The sequence below is a fragment of the Elgaria multicarinata genome, chromosome 8, assembly GCF_023053635.1.
Source record: "Elgaria multicarinata webbii isolate HBS135686 ecotype San Diego chromosome 8, rElgMul1.1.pri, whole genome shotgun sequence".
Taxonomy (NCBI): Eukaryota; Metazoa; Chordata; class Lepidosauria; order Squamata; family Anguidae; genus Elgaria; species Elgaria multicarinata.
The window spans coordinates 40,133,303-40,157,514 of NC_086178.1; the positions used below are offsets into that span (position 1 = coordinate 40,133,303).

General features: G+C 41.3%; 1 protein-coding gene across 3 annotated transcripts in view; it reads left to right on the forward strand.

Moving 5' to 3' along the window:
- DOCK10 (dedicator of cytokinesis 10) overlaps nucleotides 1-24,212 on the forward strand; it is a 199,583-nt gene that overhangs the window by 100,186 nt on the left and 75,185 nt on the right. For all 3 annotated transcript variants that reach the window (XM_063132211.1, XM_063132212.1, XM_063132213.1), the window contains exons 8-18: nucleotides 3,457-3,640; nucleotides 5,051-5,136; nucleotides 5,810-5,893; nucleotides 6,642-6,797; nucleotides 7,571-7,789; nucleotides 10,166-10,288; nucleotides 11,044-11,126; nucleotides 17,427-17,549; nucleotides 19,732-19,811; nucleotides 22,278-22,465; nucleotides 23,518-23,583. In XM_063132211.1, the coding sequence (XP_062988281.1) occupies nucleotides 3,457-3,640; nucleotides 5,051-5,136; nucleotides 5,810-5,893; nucleotides 6,642-6,797; nucleotides 7,571-7,789; nucleotides 10,166-10,288; nucleotides 11,044-11,126; nucleotides 17,427-17,549; nucleotides 19,732-19,811; nucleotides 22,278-22,465; nucleotides 23,518-23,583 (1,392 nt within the window). The remainder of the gene's footprint in view (nucleotides 1-3,456; nucleotides 3,641-5,050; nucleotides 5,137-5,809; nucleotides 5,894-6,641; nucleotides 6,798-7,570; nucleotides 7,790-10,165; nucleotides 10,289-11,043; nucleotides 11,127-17,426; nucleotides 17,550-19,731; nucleotides 19,812-22,277; nucleotides 22,466-23,517; nucleotides 23,584-24,212) is intronic.

Here is a 24,212-nt window from a genome sequence, read left to right on the forward strand (position 1 = left end):
CTGAGCCAACTTGTGTTAGCAACCCACTAGCAACACTGAGATAACATCATGTTCTTGGTTAGTTCCTTTTTATAATTTATTTATATTTTAACACTTCTAGCTGCCTCATCCCATTTGTATTTATTCAGAAGTCAATTCCACCAAGTTCCCAAGTTACATGTGTGGACTGAGAGACCATTCTGGCATACACTCAAGTTGGCGTGCTATCGAGGGTGCAATTCTGTACATGTTTAGACATGTATAGGCCTGCCTGCTGCCAACACTGTCATCTTTTTGGCGCCAGGTAAAGACTGCCCTCTACTCCCAGGCATTTTATGGCATTTAGAGCGTCATCAGATGGATGGATTTTCATGTTTCCCTACCGTCACTATGGCCTCCTGCTGCTGTCCGACAATAGTGACAATCTCTTTACATGGGGAGAGAAAGAGGAAGCAGCAATGACCACATGGCCCATTCAAGGGCCATTTTTATCACACCGCTTTTCCTGCACACAGCAGGTAATGGCATATTCAGCTTTTTTTTTTTTTAACGGATTAAAAGGGGTCTATTTTGTGATGGAAAAATGAGCAGAAGGAGCGGGAGGTGCGCAAGAGGTGGACGACGATGTCCATCTGTAAGTGGGCAGCAGCGAGTGTGCGATAAAACACTCGTCTGATGACACTCTGAGTGGCAGATGATGGGGCATTTATGCCAGTCATCTAAACAGGTCCAGTATTTGATTGAAACTAATTTTAGCTATCTAAATTGCTTTAAAATTTTGTATATGTAATTTTTACGCTTTTATATTGAATTTTATTATTTTATGAATTGTTGTAAACTGCCCAGAGAGCTTTGGCTATTGGGCACTATAGAAATGAAATAAATAATAAAAAAAATATAGCTATGGCTGGGACATGCTGGGAGTTGTAGGATTTTTACTGTCTAAACATGCATAGGAATGCAACTTTAAATAGAATGTGTGTGTGTGTGTGTGTGTGTGTGTGTGTGTGTGCGCGCAACAGTTAAAAGATGCAAACCAGCTATTGCACCAAACCAGCTATTGCACCAAACATGTATTTACTGGCACCACATTTGTTATTTATTTAAATCATTTGTAGGCTGCTTTTCCAAAGCTCAAAGAAGGAGCAACTGATATGACCACCCTAATAAGTTTGGTTGATCCCTGAAACATATTAGGGGAAAGGGCAAGGATCCTTACCTTCCAGGCTCCCCTCCCTTTAAGCTACTGATTTTGCCAGTTGGAGCAGAAGCTTTGACTACTGCTATGCTGCACCCCAGATTGTCTCTGGAATAACAGAACTCTCTCCATTGTCATGCTTTCTGGAAGCTTTTGGATGCTAGAGTCATTCCCAAGGCATTCTGGGAAGGAAGCTTAATGGCCATCAGAATTCTTTCCCTGATGCTGAAACACCTGCAGCTTTTAAACTGATTTTTAAAAAGGAAGGCAGCACATGCACACTCAAAATCCCCACAATTTGGGAAGCCCAACTATGCCCCCCAAATTACACATGCACACATCATTACAGAGGGGCTCAAATCTCCCGTCCAGTTCAGGAAACGTGGTGATTCTGTGGGAGGTTCAGTTCAGCCTTAGCTCAAAGTAGGTTCCAAAGTAAATAATGGGACAAAAAACTCAGATGTATGTTAAAATAAATATTAAAACTGCAGATGAAAATAGCATCCACTAATTGCCTGTCAAAATAGCTTGTCCCCTAGTCTGCAAACCAAAAGGAAGTGAAAAAGGAGTAGTTTCTTTAGCTGCCTTTGGCCACAACACCCAAGACTAGTTAAGACAAGACAGATACAAGCTACACCCTCAGTTTGTGAATGTGTATCAGTTCATCATGCCTAAAGCAGGTTTGCAGCGTCCTAATAAGCAGAGGCCTTCAACTTGTAGTTGAATTCTTTAGGGTTTTTTTTAATCTTACAAGATGTTTTCTTGTCCTTTAAGAAAGGAATGAGATGGAGAGAAATAATAATATCTGAGTGCAGATTAGAAGAGAGGACTCCCCCTTTTAATGTTTTTCTTGGAAGGGAAAGTATTTTCATGTTTAAAGGATGCCTTAAAGAAATCATTCATAAGGAATTCCATGAAGACAGCAGGCAGAGATCAAAGGCCTTGCAAATCCAGTAGCTATCTAAAACACTGGCTGGCTTATATTTAAGTGGATTTCCAGTTATTTTACTTGGATTCGATTTGGATACATTTTTTTTCCTGATTGTATTACGTTTATCTTCTGTTCTGAACATGACTTTGCATCTTGACAAAATGCTGGTTTTCCCTCTACTACATCTCTGAATACAGCTTAGCATATTTGAAAGTATTGAACAACAATCCATTAGTCTCTTGAAAAGTGTTTAATGGAAGGAAGGAAGGAAGGAAGGAAGGAAGGAAGGAAGGAAGGAAGGAAGGAAAACAGCCAGTTCAAGCAATGGTCTGAATAGTTTGGCAGATATTGCAATATTACTTTATTTTTGGGGAACTTATATTGAACTGTGCCATGGTATCCAAGCAAACTCTCTTTTATTAGACCGTATGGCTCACTGCTTTGATGGCCCTCAAAAGCATAGATGACATGCAAGGGGAGCAAAAGGGAGCACGATGCAAAAAGATTGCTACCCTATACCCCACTTTCTGACCATTATCAGCTCAAAACAAACTTTCAACCTTAATGGCATAAGGTTGCAGTCCTGTGCATACTTACTTGGGAATAAAGCCAAGAATAAAAACACAAAGAATGATAGGGCTTGCAAACGGGGTTGGCCTTCGGGTTGGGTGAGCTGGGTAGGCCCCAGGGTGCTGAGCTGATGGGGGCGCCAAGCTTTGCTGAGAAGGGTGCTAAGCTGAGCAGAGCGGGGCACCACACTGCACTAGGGGGACACCAAGCTGAGCTGAAGGGGGTGCTAAGCTGAGCAGAGTGGGGCAGCACACTGCACTGGGGGGACACCAAGCTGAGCTGAGGTGGGGAGCACCAACGTCACACATGCACTAGGCTTCATAAATTTTCTGGGTAGCCCTGCAACATGGCAGGAGGGGGCATCAAAAGCACTCGTCACCCTGGCTGCACACTTGCAATCCTATGCATGTGAACTTGTGAGGAAGCCCCAATGAATTTAACAGACTTAGTTGACATGTATAAGATTAGGTCGTAAAGCTTCAATTAAGAAGCAGACAAGAAACTTAAAATACTTAGCTCGCTCTCTCTCTCTGTGTGTGTGTGTGTGTGTTTCTCTTTAGAAGGCTTGTTGTTTCCAACAAGTATGTGATGTATAGAAAACTTTCATTGCTTTTACCAGTATTGATTCCCAATTGCCACTCTAAGTAGCCTATTTGTATCTATAACATATCAATCCTACTTGTTATTTATCTGTTTAGTATAGGATTTGTCATATTTCCTTATTGTGACCATTGTTTTCCTCTCTTTTTTAAAACAAAACCAAATCTTGATCCAATAGAATAACAGGCTTCGGAAACACGCCTTTGAGCTGAAAATGAACGATTTGACGTACTTCGTATTGGCAGCTGAAAATGAGCAAGATATGGATGAATGGATTTTTACACTCAACAAGATCTTGCAGATTAATCCAGAAGGGTCTGTTCAAGAGAGGAAGAGTGCAGACATCACAGATCTGAAATTTGGTAACAGGATCATTTCGGGTTGCATATTTTTAGCTCTCGTATAGATGTGTCCTGTAGCATTAATTGCATTGAATCCATCTCCTGGAAGAGCTTGATTGTTAATTGCATGGTATTAAATGTTTTTACAGCTATGTAGACTTAATAGCACAGCTTCCTGAAGAATCCATCAGAATAAAGTGGGATAAACCAGTGTGTACTGGGTGTTAGCAAATGCATGTCTCTCACGTTGTTTTCATTTAATTTCTGTATTAGCACTGGAAACTACAAATCAATCACACTGTTAAAGGTTTAGGAGGGTTTATGCAATGAGACCCGTACTATGATTCAAAACGCATTTACATCAGAAGAGACACCATGGAAGAGCCCATGCTGTCATTAAGCCAGCTGTTAACCACATAAGATATCCTGTGATGAGCTTTATGCATGAGTCATAATTCCATAAGAGGGTAGAGGCATTTCTTCGATATGTCTTGGCAACCACAACGATATGACCAAAACAGACTTTACTTTAAAAGGCCAGATTGAGGTAGGAGGGGGAAGGGTGAGTTGTGCCTGCAATTTTTATTTTGCTTTAGAAATGGCAGGTGCAGGGGGTCCCATCTGGATCAGGGTCAAAGTGGGGGGAAGGGTTACCCTGCCCCCCCCCACTCTAGGGTCCTAATCTGGTTTAGCCACCTTTGTGGCTACTCTGGAGTAAAGATGAAAATAAATGGCCGCGTTCAGAAGACACCTTAAACCACAGCTTTAACCACAGTGAATAAGACTTTTTGCTTTATTCACCATGGTTAAACCCATGGTTTAAGGTGTCTTCTGAATGGGGCCAACGTTTATTTTGACCCATAGGTTTTGTGAGAATCACACTCCTGAGCTAATTGACTGAAGCTGGTGTTTTATACCAAAATGTTTCACATTTTAACGTCTGCTTATATGTGTATACATTTTAAAAATGTAAGCTATAAAATTTTAGAATTTTAGAATTTTGAAATCTATAAAGAAATATAAACTTGATGCGCTAGTAGTGGTCATTTGTGTTGTTTTTGGAGTGCTGTATCATGCACATAGCATCGCCTGCATATCGGTTAATTGATTTGGATGAAAAGATTATTAAAAATGCTTCTATTATGATGTTCTTTATGTATGTGTATATACACACACACATATATATATAGATATAGAGAGAGAGATGGAGAGACCTATGTGCTTGTAGAGCAATGTGAGAGAGTTACCACATTATTTTCTCTGTTCAGCCATGCTCCACCTGCACACTATGAACAGTCACTATTAGAATGTAACTTTTAAAAACAAGCACTTAGCCCCTGCATGTGCAGAGCTCCTGTATCAGATCACAGTGTTTGTATTTGGAAGAAATTAATCTTCAATCCTGCTTTTTTATATATGTATATATTTAAGATTCTGAAGACATGTCAGTGAATTATGATTGCCCACAAGAGGAAACGGATTCTTCGGAGAATAGCTTGCATCCAGATTTTTCTAAAGTAAGAGTTTTTTTGTCATTAAAAATATGTGTGTTGTATGTACCAATATCGCAAAGCTAAACATTTTTATCTGCGGTCCATATTGCCAACTAGACAAAGGTTTACAATGACACAAAATGGGTATTGCCTCACTACAGCGCCATGATGTGTCATAGAACTTCAGCCTTAGAAACCCGCTGAGGACATCACACATGCTCAGCAGGATAGGACAGTTCTATATTGCAGGGAACAGCTTCCATCAGAGAATGTGTCATTTTAGCATAGCGCAAGGCTTTTCATGGGGCACATATATGGGTGCCGAGATTGGGCTTGTCAAGGACAGAGTGGGCAATGACTTATAATAAAGGCATTCTGGCCACCTACACAGTTACCCTGTGGTTGCAAACTCTTAGAATAGCTTTGGGAGTAATGCATGTCATACAAGAATGCACCTGTCTGATTTGCGTAACCCTAGATGTTGCCACATTGCTTACAATCCATAGTATTTTGTTCACTGTTAATATCCCCAGGAAGGCTCACCTGGTGCCTTCATTGTAATCATTTCACACCAGGAGAAGACTTTATTTTCCCTTGCTTTTTGCATTTAGTGCTTTTTAAATTCTTTGCACAATTGTTTTCTGCTGCAGGTTTTAATCCAGTCTTAACTGTTTAAGATTTTATGTCTTTATTGCAGTACCTCACAGAATCAGAAGAAACTGTTAGAGCATCTCGAAATATGGATCGACTAAATCTGTTCTCCCTGGATCCTGATATTGCTGTAAGTATGATCCTAATAATTGTTTTAAATTGTCAGATATGATAGGCTTAAAAGAGATTTTATATGTATGGCCAATGCAGGGGTGTGCAACTTTGGGGTGGCATTTTTGCCTCCGAGATTCCCCCTGTGGGATGCACCTGATGGGGCACCTGGGAAAGAAATCAGTGCTTTCCCACCAAATTTCACCGCAGAGTGTGCAGAGGGGACAATTTACTCATTTTCAAGCTAAAGTGAATGCTTTTAGCTCTCCGTAATATTAAACCACCGCTTTCCCAACTACCACCATTGCTGCCACTGCTAAATTCAGAAGTGTGGGAGAGGCAGTGGGGATTGCATGGAGAGTGCATTCAGTCCATGGGCTGCATGTTGCCCACCCCTGGTCTAATGGGTGGCCAACCCTATCATTCTTACTTTACATCCACATTAGTAGTTTTTACTTTACAAACTAGCTTCTAGGACCTAATCCACACCAAGTAGGATATTGCACTATGAAAACGTATATAAAACTCAGGAGCCACACTACTGCTTTATAGCAGCATTGAAGTGCACTAAATGTTGCAGCCCATTGTGTAATATCCTGCTCGGTGTAGATTAGGCCTAAGTGTAGGAATACATAGTTGACAGCAACAAGGGTCACTGATCTTCCTGCTGTATATTCTAGAAAAGTCTGTTCCTTCTAGCTTTCCTCACGTTAATATTCTCTATATTGACTTCAAATAGGAAATCATCTCAGTGTCTTTTATTCCAGGCCTTGAATCCTCCAAGAAAGGATTTCCCAGGAATGGATGCATCACTCAAACCTTTTCAGGAGAAGGATGTCAAGCGGATCATGATAACGTGCAAATCCCTTAGTCTGAATCTTCAAGCTTGTGTTTCTGATAATGAAAATGATCCAGTTACCAATGTAAGTTTGAAGCAAGGGTGGGGAAATGTGTGTTTGTGTGATCCCCCTCCCCCAAGAGACTGACTAAAGTTTGGGCGGGGAGATGAAGAACACACACACACACACACACACACAGAGCCGGGGGGGAAAAAGTGCAGAAAAGGTTAACTAAAATGATCAAAGGGCTGGAGCATCTCCCCTATGAGGGAAGGTTACAACAGCTGGGATTGTTTACCTTGGAAAAAAGGAGGCTAAGGGAAGACATGATAGAAGTATACAAAATTATGCATAGTGTAGAGAATGTGGCTAAGGAGACATTTTTCTCCCTCTCTCAAAATACTAGAACCCAGGGTCATCCCATGAAGCTGGTTGGTGAGAGATTCAGGACAAATAAAAGGAAGTACTTCTTCACACCATGCATAGTTTTTGCAACTCAGTCTTTGCAACTCAGGCGTAGGGAATGTGTGGCCTTCCAGGTATTATTGGACTACTACTCCCATCAGCCCTAGCTAGCTTAGGTAAGAGTGAGAAATGATGAGTTGCAGTCAAACAACATCTGGAGGGCCAGGTTTTCCCCATCCCTGGTTTAACAGTTCAATCCTGTGTATGTGTTCTCAGAAGTACAGTAAATTCCATTGAGTTCAATGAGATCTGTATGGCTGATATGAAGTCCCATTAAACTCAGTGGGAGATTTCTGCATTGAAATGCATAGGATTGATTGCACTCCTATGCTATATTCTGCTATATTCTAATTTTTAATTTTGCTCCTTTTGTTTCTCCCTTTTGCCTCCAGATTGAGCCCTTTTTTGTGAGTGTGGCTCTTTTTGATATAAGGGACAACAGAAAGCTCTCTGCTGATTTCCACGTGGATCTAAACCATACTGCTGTTAGACAAATGCTGTCAGGTTCTTCAGCCTCATTAGAAAATGGAACAATTGAGACTGTTGGTACCAAAGAAGAAGAACCACAGGTCAAAGGGTTTCCAGAACAATGGTTGAAGTATCCAAAACAGGTACTTAACTTTTGATAAGTTTCACAGGCTTTTTTAACATTAACAGAGAAAATGATAAATAAAACAATTTTCGCAGAATAGCATGGTATCCGTGTTCATTCCACCCATGAATTTCCAAAGCAATATTAACATAAGTTAATTTTCTGATATGTCTGAATGCCCAAGAACACTTCTTCTTTTTGTTGTTATTAACTGAAACTCTTTACTCCAGGAAATATTTACCACATAAAGGTAAGAATGATCTGCCTCTCCCCACAGGAGCTCAACAACTCCTTGGTCTGTGTCCCCATACTCAAATGAAGATATCGGGAAATATCTGGGATGAAATTGTCCATAATGTTTATTAATACAGCTTATCTGTAATAAGGAATAAATTATCCTTACAGTGCAGGCATGACAGTGGCTAGAATGGCTCAATCTTGCCATCATTGTCAGGCAACCCCACCCTGGCTCCTTTCCTAAAATCAGCCACTATTTGATCCCTGCTCCTTACAGTCAACCCTTTCAGTGAGTTGAAGGAACTTCAGGCAGCATTGCCCCTCCTCCTCCTCCTCCTCCTCCTCCTCCTCCTCCTCCTCCTCCTCCTCTTCTTCTTCTTCTTCTTCTTTGGGTGCCTTCTCCTATTGGAGAGCTGTTATTACAGCTATTTTTCTGCTCTAAATACTTGTATAGAAGTATACCTATACCATTCCCTCAGGTTCTTTAGCCATGATGTTAGTCTTCTTCCCACTGATCTTTTTCCTACAATTTTTCCTTGTATAGTAATTGGGAGTATGGTGTATTTTTTCTCCTCGAATAATATGATCAAGATATTGCATTTTTCTTCTTTTAACGGTATTGTTAATACTGTTGTCCAGCCTTTGAAAGTGAAGCTTCCTATGCCCCCTGCCAATTTCTTCACAGTCCTCAGTCTCAAGGCGATTTGGTCTGAATATTATTATTATTATTATTTATTTATTTATATAGCACCATCTATGTACATGGTGCTGTACAGCGTAAAACAGTAAATAGCAAGACCCTACCACATAGGCTTACATTCTATTAAAATCATAGAAGAGCGATAAGGAGGGGAAGAGAATGCAAACAGGCACTGGGTAGGGTAAACAGGCACAGGGTAGGGTGAAACTAACAGTATAACAGTATAAAGTCCAAACAGCATCAAGTTGTGAAAGCTTTAGGAAAAAGAAAAGTTTTTAGCTGAGCTTTAAAAGCTGCGATTGAACTTGTGGATCTCAGATGTTCTGGAAGAGCATTCCAGGCGTAAGGGGCAGCAGAAGAAAATGGATGAAGCCGAGCAAGGGAAGTAGAGGCCCTTGGGCAGGCGAGAAACATGGCATCAGAGGAGCGAAGAGCACGAGCGGGGCAATAGTGTGAGATGAGAGAGGAGAGATAGGAAGGAGCTAGACCGTGAAAAGCTTTGAAGGTCAACAGGAGAAGTTTATATTGGATTCTGAAGTGAATTGGAAGCCAATGAAGAGATTTCAGAAGTGGAGTAACATGGTCGGAGCGGCGAGCCAAGAAGATGATTTTAGCGGCAGAGTGGTGGACAGAAACCAACGGACTGATGTGAGAAGAAGGAAGGCCAGAGAGAAGAAGGTTGCAGTAGTCCAACCGAGAAATAACCAGTGCATGAACAAGCATTTTGGCAGAAGAGACAGGCAAAAATGATCGAATCCTGGCAATATTATACAGGAAAAAACGACAGGATTTAGCTACTGCCTCAATATGAGGAATAAAGGAGAGTGAGGAGTCAAATATAAAGCCGAGACTACTCCTCCCTTCACCACAACAGTGCCTCAGAGTGGTCACCAATATTCCCTTGTCATTCCCTCTCTCTACCTGCACTGTAACTTGCAAGTTGCACCAAATATTAAACTTCTTAATAATACCCGTTTCAGCCTCTCCCAAGACCAACACAACCTGTGTTGTACCCCGCCTCGATCCAGTGGGAGAGGCGGGTAACAAATAAATATATTATTATTATTATTATTATTATTATTATTATTATTATTATTATTATTATATACCAATCAGATCCTTGCTCCTCACAACCAATGCATTCAATGAGTTTCGGAAGCTACAGCCAGCAGCATCAACCCCCGTAAGTAAACCCCTGCCTTTACTTACGGAGGGAGGACCTTCGGTTTGATAGCTCTTTGATTCTCGCACTCTACTCACTTAGTCAGCCACATTGTTTATGCCATGACACAACTCCCTCCTGCCTCCTGCTTGTCCTCCAAGGGTGGGACAAAGCCAACAACTTACCTGTGTGTTAGGTTCATAGAAGCCTTTTGTTATTAAAGGCTTCTATTGTAAATTGTTTCTCTATCATATCTGCATTGCTGCCTTTTTACTGAGCTTCTCTCCTATCTCCAGGCCGTTTTCTCCATAAGTAACCCCCATTCTGAAATTGTTTTGGTGGCAAAAATTGAAAAGGTCTTGATGGGAAATATTGCCACCAGTGCAGAACCTTACATAAGGAACCCAGACTCCAACAAGGTAACTTCATCGGAAGATTACATGCCTTTCACATCCTAGGGGTAAATTTGATCATTGAAGTAAAAATCATCACAAGAGAATCATGGTGGATTTCTAATTTTATAAGCAATATGCTTGTGCTTGATGCCAGTGAGAGTACTTTGACTTCCTTTAGTAGATGTAACAAGTTTACAGAAATAAATATTGTGAAAGGGTGGTAGCTAAGTGGTAGTGATGGAAAGGGTGAGGGAAAGTGTGGTAGACAAGTGGTAGTGAGGGATAGTGAGGGAAAGCATGAGGGAAAAGGTGGTAGCTCGATAGTGAGGAAAAGGGTAGCTAAGTGGTTTAGTCTGTTTGGCTACAGTATTGGAGTTTACACAGATCTTGCTTTTTTCCTAAGAATAAACTAGTTTCATTGATGGAGCATCAATGAACATCAACAGAATTACCTAGGAGGATGGGTGGAAGTCATCAAGTTGAGGCTAGGCAGCCATCTGCTGAAGATGCTTGATCTCTGCATTTCTTGCATCAAGCAAGGGCTTGGACAAGATGGCTCATGAGTCCTCTTCCTCCAACTCTTATGATGTTATGGTGATCCACTGGTAGAAGAAACCACCAGCATTCAAAAGTTATATTGTTGATATCACTCCTTTCTTGTGCATAATTAAAGTTTCAAGTGACCATTCATAAGGATAGCATTTATCATATGTTTTTGGGATCTCTGATTAAGTTCTTCATGGAATTAAGTTTGTTTTGTTCGTTTGTCTTTTGCCTAGTGGGCCCAGAAAGTGTTAAAATCCAACAAGCAGTTTTGCAGCAAGTTGGGGAAATATCGGATGCCCTTTGCTTGGTCTCTAAGGTATGTAATTGCCTACACAAATACCATTTTTAAAAGCTATTTACCATACTATTGAGACTGCAAAGAGAGCTGGCCTTTTTCTCCCTTGGAACAACGAGGCAGAAGAAGAGCACGGACTCTATTTAGAGGGGTCCAAGCTAGTGTAGTTCCAGGCCAAAGAAATGAGGAGAGCAGCAAAAGAAGATCAAAGTGAATCATGGCCATTAGGAGGAATCAATTTTTAAAATTTCATATTTTGTGTAGACCTCCATTAAGGAAAGGAAGTTTCACCTACCAGTAAAGTAACAGCTTTACTATTATCAGCAGCTCAATACAGCTGAAGGCCCATTCATCAGTATCCTATGAGCTTGTTAGACATGAGCCAGCTATGAACAAAACCCAATGAACATGCCTACGACCACAACCCTATGCACGTTTAGACAGAAATAAGTCCTACAGCTCCCAGCATGCTTCAGCTAGCATGGCTGGCTGGGAAATGCTGGGAGTCATAGGACTGTTTTTCTAAATGTGCATAGGATTTCACCCTAACGTATTTTTACAGTTGCACCTTTGTTCATTATTGAACAAAGTCTGTATGTGTATTGGAGAGGTTAAGGGTAAATACAAGGCTTTATAAATAATTTTAACACATTTGGCTGTTGTTATACCTGTGAGAAGAAAATGCATGCAAATATTCACAATTGCTTGCCTGTCTAGCTACCCTTCCCTATTAATTAATTAATTACATTTAAATCTCACCCTTTTTCCTCCAAGGAACTCAAGGCAATGTACGATGTCCTCCTCCTCTCTATTTTATCCTCACAATAACAGATGTACGAGGTAGGCTGGGCTGAAAGTCTGTGACTGTCCCAAAGCCACCCAGAGGGCTTCCATGGCCGAGTGGAGACTAGGGGCAGATCCACACATAGGCTTTGGGACGCCCTGAAGGTGCTTTGGGGCGTCCCGAAATCGATGATGTGTACCCTACCTTAAGCGTTCCAAAAAGAGGAGGAGGAGGAGGAAGAGGCCCCTTGCGGGGACAGGATGAAGAGTTGCCGCGCCCAGCGCCTTCACCGGGCAATCAGCTGCCCCCTCCCCGCTGTTTGCCTGGGTGAGATGCTCACTGCTGTCCACCTACCCGCCGGCCTCCTTTTGCCGGCGAAAGAGCCACCCAGGCGGAAGCCGCCGGCGGCTTCTTCCGCCAAGCTCTCCGACCCGGGTGGGCCCGGGTGGCTCTTTCGCCGGCAAAAGGAGGCCGGCGGGTAGGTGGGCGGCAGCTGACTCCCCGGCGAAGGCGCCGGGCACGGCAACTCTTCATCCCGTCCCCGCAAGGGGCCTCCTCCTCCTCCTCCGCCTCTTTTTGGAACGCTTAAGGTAGGGTACACATCATCGATTTTGGGACGCCCCATAGCGCCTTCAGGGCGTCCCGAAGCCTATGTGTGGATCTGCTCCAGAACCCAGATTTCCAGACTACCAGTCCAACATTTTAGCCGCTACACTACGCTGCCTCTAGTAAAGGGTTTAGCAATCTACTCTATCCCTTTAATTAGCTTGAAATACAGTAAAATACAGCAAATTTCAGGGCAACACAGAACTTCTGAAAGTGCAGCATATTTATACATAACAGAATCTTGCTATTACATGGTAGTGCTAAAGGCACTGAACTTAACCATCCAAGCAAGCACAGTGGGGCTGACTTCTCACAAATAGTGCAGGACGAAGCTCTCAAGTTTGAATCCTTTTCACTACAAAACAAGTCTTTGCACATCGAAAACTCTTAATATCACAGAGAAGTCTAGGCTTGTACCCTGCTCCTTAATATCTAGTTTTCTATAACCCTATTCAGCCATTCAAATGAATGCATGAGGTCACAAACTGTGTGGGGCTGGGATTCATAATCAACAGGGCCTCCCCACACTAGCTCCATCCCTGACCTTCTTGAGTTGAGCAGGAAGGTCAGAAGGGGGATTCTAAGGCTGTTCAGATGTATGCTTAGAAGCCTCTCTGTGATTAGGAACCCTGATTGCACATGCTTGCAACATCCTGAGAAGCTCCCTTCAAACTTTCACACTGTAAACATTGGGAATGGAGGGTACATTGGGCTGGAGGCAGTTCATACAGCCCTGCACAGTTTGTGCCCTCATGCATTCTTTTGAATGTCTGAATAGGGCAAATATGCTATAGTCAAAACACAGATTTTTCACCTCCCATGAGAACTAGACCACAATCTGCCATCCATAGCATGCCAAGGCCTTCCCTGGAAAAGGTTCCAAAATTAAAAGGAGTGGATTCCCCACCACCTCTCCTGTCTAGTAAATTGAGCAGCAATTTTTCTAATCTTGCCCTTTTAAGGTTAAGTTAATGTGGAGGAAATGACATTAGGATGTTGGTGGTAGTGATGGCTTGAATTACACACAAAATTCATTACACACACATATCTTAATATTTTAAAATGCAGATTACTTTGAAAGTTCCTATAGAGTGGTTCAGTGGTAAACTGCAAATGTAGCCTCTGAATCAGGACAGAGGATAGCTTCAATACTGTTGAATCAATTCCTCATTCTTACATTGAATGTACATTTCCTGTCATTCATAGATTCATCCTGGAGTCAGGATAACAAAATGGAACTTGCCCTAGTAATGTTTATATGTCTATAAATAGATATTTCCACTATATACACAACATACTGCACAAAATGTGGCTTGACTGTGATAAAGAGCAGAAATCTTGGACTCTGAATATGCTTTCCATTTCTTTAATTTTTGGCATTAGCAGTACTTCCATTTTATGTGGTTGTTTTTTTTAAAAAAAACCTATTATAATTTAAAGCAGACGTAGACATATAGCTTAATTTTCACATTCCTGGATCACGCCAAATCTGAAAATTTCTCAGGCTTGCAGCTGAAACTGTCCTTTTTTAATATCACAAGAGACCCTTATTTGTCCTAGACTTTGGGCTATTGCCCTGTATGTTTGCCTAAGAGACAATAATTACGGCATGCGTTGGAATTACAATGTGACAAATCAGCCTCCCATTCTCATATTCCTACCACAGCTGCCAGAGTTTGCAAATATGATTTGTACTTGGAAGACTGATTTCCCCACAAGATATTTTCCATATATCCCTTCTCCTTCCATTCTACTATTCTCCTACAAATAGTTTTAGAACCCAGTCTGCAGAATTAGTGCAATATGAATGTGTCCTTTATGGTTAATATATATCTGCCACCCAACTGTTTCCCCAATTTGCCCTGATGGAGTATCTGAGCCTGTATATCTTATGAGGAGAGTTTAAAATTAAAAGATAAAGAGTCATATCCCAACTTAGGAATTCACTAAGTATTAGCAATTTACCCTCAAGAGGCATGTTTCCTATCTATAATTCACACACACACACACACACACAGAGCACTTCCAGATTTCATGCTAAACAATAGTTTACTATTGCAGGCCGTGAATGAGTCTAGATCAGCCTTGGGCTTGTGCATCCCCATTCTGTCACCTGTTGCCCAGAGGAGTTTGAAAATTTCTCTTCCGTTTTTGCTTAACCACACTTATCATGTCATCTGGACTGACAAACTAGGGTTAATGTTAACTAGGGTTTCTTTGAAACAAGCCAACTTGAAACTTTAGTTTATGAAATTGGCTTGCCTCAACAAATGATTGTTAACACTAACACTGTTTAGAGTTCAGCCAAAACCCCAAACTATTGTTAAGTAACAGTAAACTCCTCCTCACAGCTGTGTAGAATATGAAGAGGAAAGAGGATGTGTTTGTCAAGCCATGCAGTGGAGACTGGTGGCTCCTATATTGGCGGGGTTGTAAACCTATTTTGGGTTTCTGTCAGAAGCAGATAGAAATCTAAAGAAACTGTCCAAGGTGCTGAACATACTTTGGGGATAGGGTGCAGCACTTTGGTTAGCCCCTTTAGAGTTCTGGCTAGTTCTAACTGAAACCCAGAATGGATTCACAGCCCAACAAAATTGGAACCACCAACCTCTACTGAAGCCATGGGATCTCATTGGGGAAAGATTCCCTCACCAGAGACAGATTTATTATGGAGTTACAAAAACACCACACACAACCAAAAGCATTGATTTTTAGTAATAACAGAGCTTTGTCAAGTTTTGTCTTGACAGTTTATTTCTCTCTCTCTCTCTCTCTCTCTCTCTCACACACACACACACACACACACACACACACATATATATATATATATATATATATATATATATATATATATGATACCAGAGATACATTTGAGGTTGTGCAGCATTTTACCACCCAAAGACAGTTTGGAGTAGAAAAATGGGAAATGCTTTCGGTAGTAAAATGACCTCAAAACACATTTGTGTATATTTTTTAGGGTTGTTGGATGAGGGTACCTCCAGTAAGCTACTGATGAAATCATCAGTAATTTGTAATTTCAATTTTTTTACAGTTGAAGATAAAAATAGAAAGGTCACATATCTGCCTACCAAAGGGAATAGAGAGCTGTGAGGAAAAGAATCTGTGGAGGCTAGTGGCTCCAATGTCAGTGAGGAAGTAAATCCAGTTTTGGTTTCAGTGAGATCCACTTAGAACTCTAAAGGAACTATTGGAGAGCTCCTTTAGAGTTCTGACTGGTCTGACTGAAACTCTGAATGGATTCACTGCCCTACTGACATCAGAGTCACCAGCCTCCACTAGAAGGAATAAATATAAGGAAGTAAAGATAAGGTTTGAGCAGGAGCCAGTTGTGCATTGCCCTGTAATTTCAGTTTCCAGTAAGAAGCAGGTGTTCTTCTGAATCCTAAAACATGTGATGTTTAATTACCCAGTGACCCTGTATGCACATTACGACCCTGTCAAATGACATACTGAACCATGGTGGTTAACCTCTTTGACTTATACTATCACATTGGAAGGACAAATCCACACCTCCCATAATGCAATGGATCGAAGACCTTATAACATTATCAACTTTTGAATGGGTGTTATATAGATGCAACTTGCAAATGGATAAATATACGGATATCTTGTCTGCTTTTCTTGAAACCTTTTTTATAACTCTCTCCCTTTTTTAAAAAAATGAATGGTACACATGATGGAAAATGACAATAATCTTATATACGTAATGTATGGGGTTGTTGTTTTTTCTCATTTTCACAATGTATTTTCTGTACTGTTTTGTTGATATTCACAATAAAAAAGGAAGAAGCTTTTTGAGCTAAACGTTACATCTTAGTGTACCATATGAACCATGACTCGCTATGTCATGTGAACCATTCCTAACCATGCTGGCTATATAATCACAGTTTAAACATGCTCATTAGCCATTCACTGCAAAAGGGTTAGTGGCCTAACCATGGCTTTGCATGTTTTCTGAGCAGGCCCAACTTTGTAAACCCCTAGTTAGTCATGGTCATGCAGCAGTGAGCAAGACCATTCCCTCCCATGTTCTTATCACTTCTTTTCTCCTAAACAACAAAGGGATGCCCCGTTCCCGAGTTGTTATCTTTATAACTGAACCTGGAAACTCTGGGTTGTTAGTGGTGAAACAATCCAGAGTTAACCCAACAACAAAACATGAACTGTGGATTGTTTGATCCCTAAACAACTCAGAGTTTCTGGGTTCAGATGTAAGCCTATGCAGCAGGGTCTTGCTATTTACTGTTCTACTCTGTACAGCACCATGTACATTGATGGTGCTATATAAATAATAATAATAATAATAATAATAATAATAATAATAATAATAATAATAATAACCCAGGAATGAGGTGTTCCTGGCTTATTTAGGGAAGTGGAAGTGGGGAAGAAACTGGCGTGCTCGTTTGTCAACCAGGGGTTGTTTGATCGTGCTAACCAGGTCCAATTCATGTTGATTTTACCTTGTTTTGTTTTGTTCAAGAAATTTATACACCACCTTTCAGGGCAAAGCTCTCCCAAGATGGCTTACAAACACAACTCATGGTTTGGTCTATGGTAAATGCCTTTGCTGTTCTACTGAGCTATCAGTTTTGTAAAACTGTGGAGATTCTAAGCCCCAGGCCACAAAGTAGGTGCAAATGATTCAGCAACCTTGCTAAAGCTAAGGAGGTCTGGATCTGGCTGCAAGACCTCCTGGAAACTGAATGTACACCACCTTGATGGAAGAACATTTAATTACAGGATGATGGAGCTGGTAAAAAGGTAGCTGAAAGTAAACACCCAGTGGCAAAGGAACTCATCTTCCCTAGGGAAGATGGTCTTGTGTGGCTTTGAGAAGAATTGTATTTGAAAGTTCATTAGTAATTGATTAGATTTTCATCTAATATATTGTTTCCCTTTCATTATAGGCCAGTTTTTAAGGACAATCAGGGAAACATTGACAGAGATTCCCGGTTTTCACCTCTGTTCAGGCAAGAAAGTAGCAAAATTTCAACAGATGACTTAATGAAACTAGTAACAGAATACAGACGGTAAGGAATCCATGCTTGAGTTTGTTCAGGACCAGAGCACATAGTATGAAGTGCTTTGCATTAATGGTTTTGCTTGCACAAAAGAGACGAGTGCCAAAATAACCATATTATATGGAATGATTTTCACATTAGTCTGTTATCTGCCAAGCTGAGCTTCCAGCAAAGCTCTCCAGGAAAACTGGAGAGGTGTTTGATACAGTGACAAACTTTATTGCCGCTTGATTGCAGCGCTGCATGGAATTAATTTCCACTGAAGCAAGGAAAAAGTGTGAGAATTCAATATGTATCAGTTCATTTCATGGAGGATAGCTTTATCAGTGGCTGATGACCAAATGCGATTTCTGCATTCAGAGGTCCTTTTACCCCGTAACTGCTAACTTTCATGAAGATCCTTCGAAGATCCCCCCCCCCTATTTGTGTGCTTGTTCATTGAGTTATAAGAGGCCCATGAAGCTCTTCTGAACCTTGATGACTCATTCAGGCTCCATGCAGTTGTTGGTAACTTAACAGATTTAGGGTTCTATACAGCTGCTTGGCAGAAACACAAGTTTGCAGCAAGGTTCATCCTAGGCCAAGGAAAGAGAAATCGGGGAGAATATGAAGACTCCATTGCGTGGCTTTTCAGAAGCCAAGGTGATTCTCCCTCATTGAGGCATGTTATATAGGGTTAACAATCCTAGCCTTAATAATGCTTTCCAATATGGCTATTGAGGTGCTTTCGGAGAGAGAATTGTGTCACCAGGTGGAGCTTACAATCCCCTCCTTGTCCCCTCACTGTTATTTGCTGAAACTGAACCCTTTCAGAAGCACTGCAGAGAATATTGTCCAGTGTTATTTCCTGCTATTATTACAATAGCTGTTGCTGAAAAGTAGCAGAAATAAGGTTATGTATAAAGGAATATTTTTCCTTGTTCCATTTGCCTAAGAGAACGTTATTTTGCTGTAGTTTAGCGGCAGTTTGCTTTTTATTCCTTCCTTCACGCCTATAGAGTGCAATCTTATGGAATTACCACTTAGTAGACAAAGGACTTCAGTACCTGAGCCCTTTGTCTGTCCTATGCACTGTCAGTACATAGTGCAGTACACTTTGCAGAAAAGGGCAACTAAAATGACCAAGAGGCTGGAGCATCTCCCGTATGAGGGGAAGTTACAACACCTGGGATAGTTTAGCTTGAAAAAAAGGAGAGCAAGGGGAGACATGATAGAGGTGTACAAAATTATGGATGGTGTGAAAAATGTGGATAGGGAGACTTTATTTCTCCCTCTCCCATAATACTAGAACCTGGGGTCATCCCCATGAAACTGATTGGTGAGAGATTCAGGACAGATAAAAAGGAAGTACTTCTTCACACAGTGCATAGTTAAACTATGATGGCCACCAATTTGTATGGCTTTAAAAGAGTGTTAGATAAATTCATGGAAGAGAAGGCTATCAATGGCTGCTAGTGCTGATAGCTATTTGCTATCTCCGGTAGCAGAGGCAATAAGACCATGCATGCCAGTGGATGGGGGACATGGGTGGGAGGGTGCTGTTGCATCCGTGTCCTGATTGTGGATTCCAGGTTGACAGCTGTCTGTCTGTCGTGGGAACAGAATGCTGGACTAGGTGGACACTTAGTCTGATCCAGCAGGGCTCTTCTTCTGTTCTTATCAGTAGGAGCCAGTCTGTACAGGAGGAGTACAGAGGCAAAAGCACTTCCCATTCCTCTTTTTTCTTTACAGTTTCAGCTAGATAAACCTCTCAGCCCATCTACCTGACCTACTTTGTTCTGGGTGTGACAGGCAATGGATTGGCATTAGAATCCTTGTAGATCCTGGCCTCTCCTGGTCCCTCCCTTCCTTCCTCCTCCCTGTGCACCACCTCGTCCTCTTTTCCCTCCAATGTCAGTATTATGCCTTCAGAAAAGCAACCACCACATTGTTTTTCGCACTAGCTGTGAGTAGGAGGGGGAAGGTTCTGATCTTAGATTCCTCCTCCTGAAGTCATAGTAGTGTCTACAGCCTTGGAGAGCGGATCCGCTATATCCTGTGCTCCCTGGGGATGCTCTCCAGGGACCATAGCATTGCTCTGCCCATCACTAATGACATTTTCCTTTTTCTGATGGCTACAGTTCATGTTCCAGTTGTTGCTTATTCTGTCAGTGTCAACGATCTAAAACTATTCTCCTTTCTATGTTTGCAGAGCAGAGAAGATTAATAAAATTCAGACCATCCCCGGGAGTTTAGAAATCACAGTTGATTGTGTACCTTTGGAGCACCCAAGTATGATTCCATTTTATAAAAGCTAAGGGCAGCTATAATGACTGAGAACATTGCAAAAAAGGGGAAAAACCAACAATGAATGTCACTTTTTAAATGGCATGCTTTTAATTGGTTCTGTGGTTGCTACAGATAGCGGTGAAATTTGGGCAGGAGACTGCTAAGTAGTTTTTGTGCTATCGACAGGCTGGCATCTGAGGCCATGTTCCACTGCACGTGTGGTCAATAACAGTCCATGGGTTGAGGAGAGTGGATCTGTTTGCACATGAATAACTTGCACTTCCTCCCCATAAACTTGCAGACCAGGTGAGATCACATTCTACTGATGCAAAGACACTGTTCAGATCCCCTGCCTTCCATGAAACCTAAAAACATACAGAGGAACCACATGTCACTCATATACCACTCTTTGCTGGTTACATGGGGTTTGCGAGGCAGCCTTTGGTGGATTGTGCATGTTTGGATACTGCTTCATTGTGGCTATGTAGAAGGAGCAGGTGGCCTTTTTGCTCCTGAGAGCTGCAAGCAATGATGAGTTGGGGGCTGCATCTGCAGGCAGACACAGACACATACCCCTCCCTGCCTGGTGGGCATCACTGTGCGCCCGTCACTCCAGGAGGAAGACTGCATATAAGAGTGGCATCCGTATTTTTATTTATTTATTAAAACATTTATATCCCGCTTAATATCACAAGGATCTAATGGCAGCATACAGATAAAAGCATACAAACAATATAAAACAATAAATATACACAGATAAAAACAAATTAAACCATTAATAAGCTAAAACCAGTATAGAATTTTAAAATAGTAAAACCAATTAAAAAAGGCTTGGTGAATTAGCCAGCAAGAGCCATGTCTGAACTTGGTGCCGAAATGAGGCCAGCCTTGGTGCCAGTCGGGCCTCCAGGGGGAGGGCATTGCACAAGCGGGGTGCCACAACAGGGAAAGCCCTCTTCTACGTCTCACCATAGCTTATGTCTTGCATTGATGGATGCGAAGGAGGGTTCCTCCAACAGATCTCAAATATCAGGCAGGCATATATAGGGAGAGGCGCTCCCTCAAGTATCGAGGTCCCAAGCCGTTTAGGGCTTTAAACGTCATTACCAACACCTTGAATTCTAACCGGAAGCTAATAGGCAGCCAGTGCATTTCCTTTAAGACCAGTGTTATGTGGTCTCTGTGAGATGTACTGGTAGTCGAGCTGCTATATTTTGCACTAGCTGCAACTTCCGAGTCATCTTCAAGGGCAGCCCCACGTAGAGTGCATTGCAGTAGTCTAATCTGGAAGTTACCAGTGTAGTTATTATTATTATTATTATTATTATTATTATTATTTATTTATTTATTTATTTATTTATTTATATAGCACCATCAATGTACATGGTGCTGTACAGAGTAAAACAGTAAATAGCAAGACCCTGCCGCATAGGCTTACATTCTAATAAAATCATAATAAAACAATAAGGAGGGGAAGAGAATGCAAACAGGCACAGGGTAGGGTAAACAGGCACTGGGTAGGGTAAAACTAACAGTATAAAGTCCGAACAACATCAAGTTTTAAAAGCTTTAGGAAAAAGAAAAGTTTTTAGCTGAGTTGTACTAGGGAAGAGGGTACAGTGCAGTTGTGTTAGGGAAGAGGAGAGGCATGACCACACACCCTCCTCCCCAGGAAAATCATGGCAGCAGCAGTGGCATGCTTGGGAATTGGGGGCAGGAGGTGGCAGCAGCAGCATGGGAGGCCTCTGAGAATTGCATGCAACCTGGAGGCAAGGGTTGTTCATATGTGCTGTATAGCTATGCTTTACCCTCTGGAAAATGCACTGTTGTCTTAAATATTTATTGTATTTATTGAGGGACTGTATTCTTAATTGAAGGAGGATATTTTAAGAAGAAAAAAGGCATTATATTCACATAATGCCATTATTATGTGAATATAATGCCATTATAATGCCATGAACAACATCCAACTTTTTCTGTCTTTGACTAACAGATCCTAAATAATTATAGGATTTGTGTAGTAGCTAACCATGGCATCTAGTTGGTGTCCCACCATTGATGGAAGCCATCTATCAGCAGAATGGGGAGGTGTGATTCTCAGCAATTCCTGTTCCCCCATGCAGCCCCTCTGCCTCCTGCCCCAGCTCTGGTCTTGAGGGTTGGGAGGCCCTTTGGAACAATGTGGAAGTTGGCTCAGTGGTCTGCAAGGGAGAGGGGGATGGCTGAAAATCTGCAGATGTCTTCTGTCAACAGAGGGACACCATCATCTTAAGAGTGTGAGTTTGGAACAAGGAAGTCTTCATTTGATTGATTGATCATTAATTTGAAATAATGCTATGGCTATTGTTGGTGTGGAAAGGATATATGAAGCTCCAGTGTATTCACTGGGCTTTCTATATCCTATAATTTGAAAGACTATAATTTTAAGACTTAAGGGTTTTATTCCCCTTTCTTTTTGTCTTTTTCAAGATTGTGTAACATCGTCCTTTATTCCAGTCAAGCCATTTAATGATATCAAGGAGCATAAGCCAACAATAGAAGTGGAAGAATTTGTCCAAGAGTCTACAAAGTACTCCCAGACTTACAAAGTATATAAAAACCAAATATATATCTATCCCAAGCATCTGAAATATGACAGCCAAAGATGCTTCAACAAGGTGAGATCATGAGCAAAGGCAAGAGACATAGCAGAGCAAGCCTTAGCGTGTTCGCTCAGAAATAAGTCCACTGAATTCAGTGGGTTTTCCTCCCCAGTAAGGACATTTAGAATTACAACCTACATATTGATTCCCATGGTTTGAGGATACACACAGTTTCCGTCCCTAGGAAAGATCCACAGATTGTTGTGATGCTTTCAATTACTTCTTGCACTCAGCTGTTCACACAAGGGATCTAATTGTGTTGAAGCGGTTGAATGAATGATTGCTTCACTCCTCATTGAAAGTTCACCATGCTCCTAATAACCAGCCCATTGAACACAAGTTCAGATGAATTGGTTTGTTATGTATGCAGTATACATCTGAACCCTGTCTGTCTTTGAAATCCCAATCGTGTATAGACATTGATGTTGAAATAAGTCCCGTTGATTTTATTGACTGCATTTAGACTGGCCTAGCGCAATTATACCTCTCTTTTTTCCCTTTCTTTTTTGCTCAATTTAAAAATTATATTGATTTCAAATGCTCAATTAAAGTTAATGTTCTGTCATCTTCTTAAGTGGTAACTAATGGCAACAGAGAAGCATCTGCAATTTAATGGCATCTGAACTGATTCTTAACATGCTTTCATTCAAATGCCTTCATTAAAATCAGTAGGACTTGGTTTACAGCAAGGGCACATCCACATGGAAGCTTCTTGCTGAAATCAATCAGATTTAAGTATGCAGTGAGTGTGAAACCAGGATTGCCACTTTAAACCTTTGCAATTAACCTTAAAAGGTCATTTTGGATATTAACATATACTGAATGTGAATTATAACCAAGACTAGTCCAGAACTTGGACGGTCTACTTTCTGTATTATTCACATAATCCAGCTGACACGAGGTTAAATATTTCCAAATTCTTCTCCGGCTTCATAATGCTGCTGGGATTTGCTCTGAACTTGGCAGCATAGTGCTAGATTTGGAACAAAGCCTATATATTTCACACATCTTTAATTTGCATGTAACATTCTGAGCTAATTATTTCCATTTGCACCTTTACGTTACAGGCACGGAATATCACAGTGTGTATTGAATTTAAAAGTTCAGATGAAGAAGATGCCAAGCCAGTGAAGGTGAGATGGGAAAGATGGATCTCATTTGCAGTGTGGTGTGTCGAAAGAAACTGGGGCTATTCTAATCTAGACCCTTTAAAAATGTGAATAGTCTAATGCATTGTTTTATATTCCATAACAGTCCTTTACAATAACAGTTATCAATGGGAATTGTTGGAAATGCCAGTACTGCAGTGCTGCCGCTAAAAGGATTTTTTTTAAAAAAAAAGCCAATGCCCATTGTGATAAAAGGGGGCTCTCTGGATGATATAGGGTAAACCCTTGTCAGTGTCTCTTTGTAAGAATAGGAGCTAATGCAGGTGAGGCGGTGAATGCAACTTTCCTCCAGCTTACTGTGTTTGCCTGTTTTTTTGCTGTCTGGATGCACCTTTCTTTGTTATCAGGGCCTGAAATCCAAGGAGCTAATTTAGGTTCATCCAAGGGCATTTGTGTTAGGGCTGTGCTCCGCTCCGATTCGGATCCCTGAATATGGAGCAGAGCGACCTGATCCGGACCCGTTAAATGAGGATCCAGATTGGGTCAAGGGACCTGCAGATTGCAACGAAGTGGTTTGCCTCATTTCAGATTGGTTCGCCTCGATCTAGAGCTCGAGGTGCCATTTTGAGCATCTTTTCCCATTGACTTACATT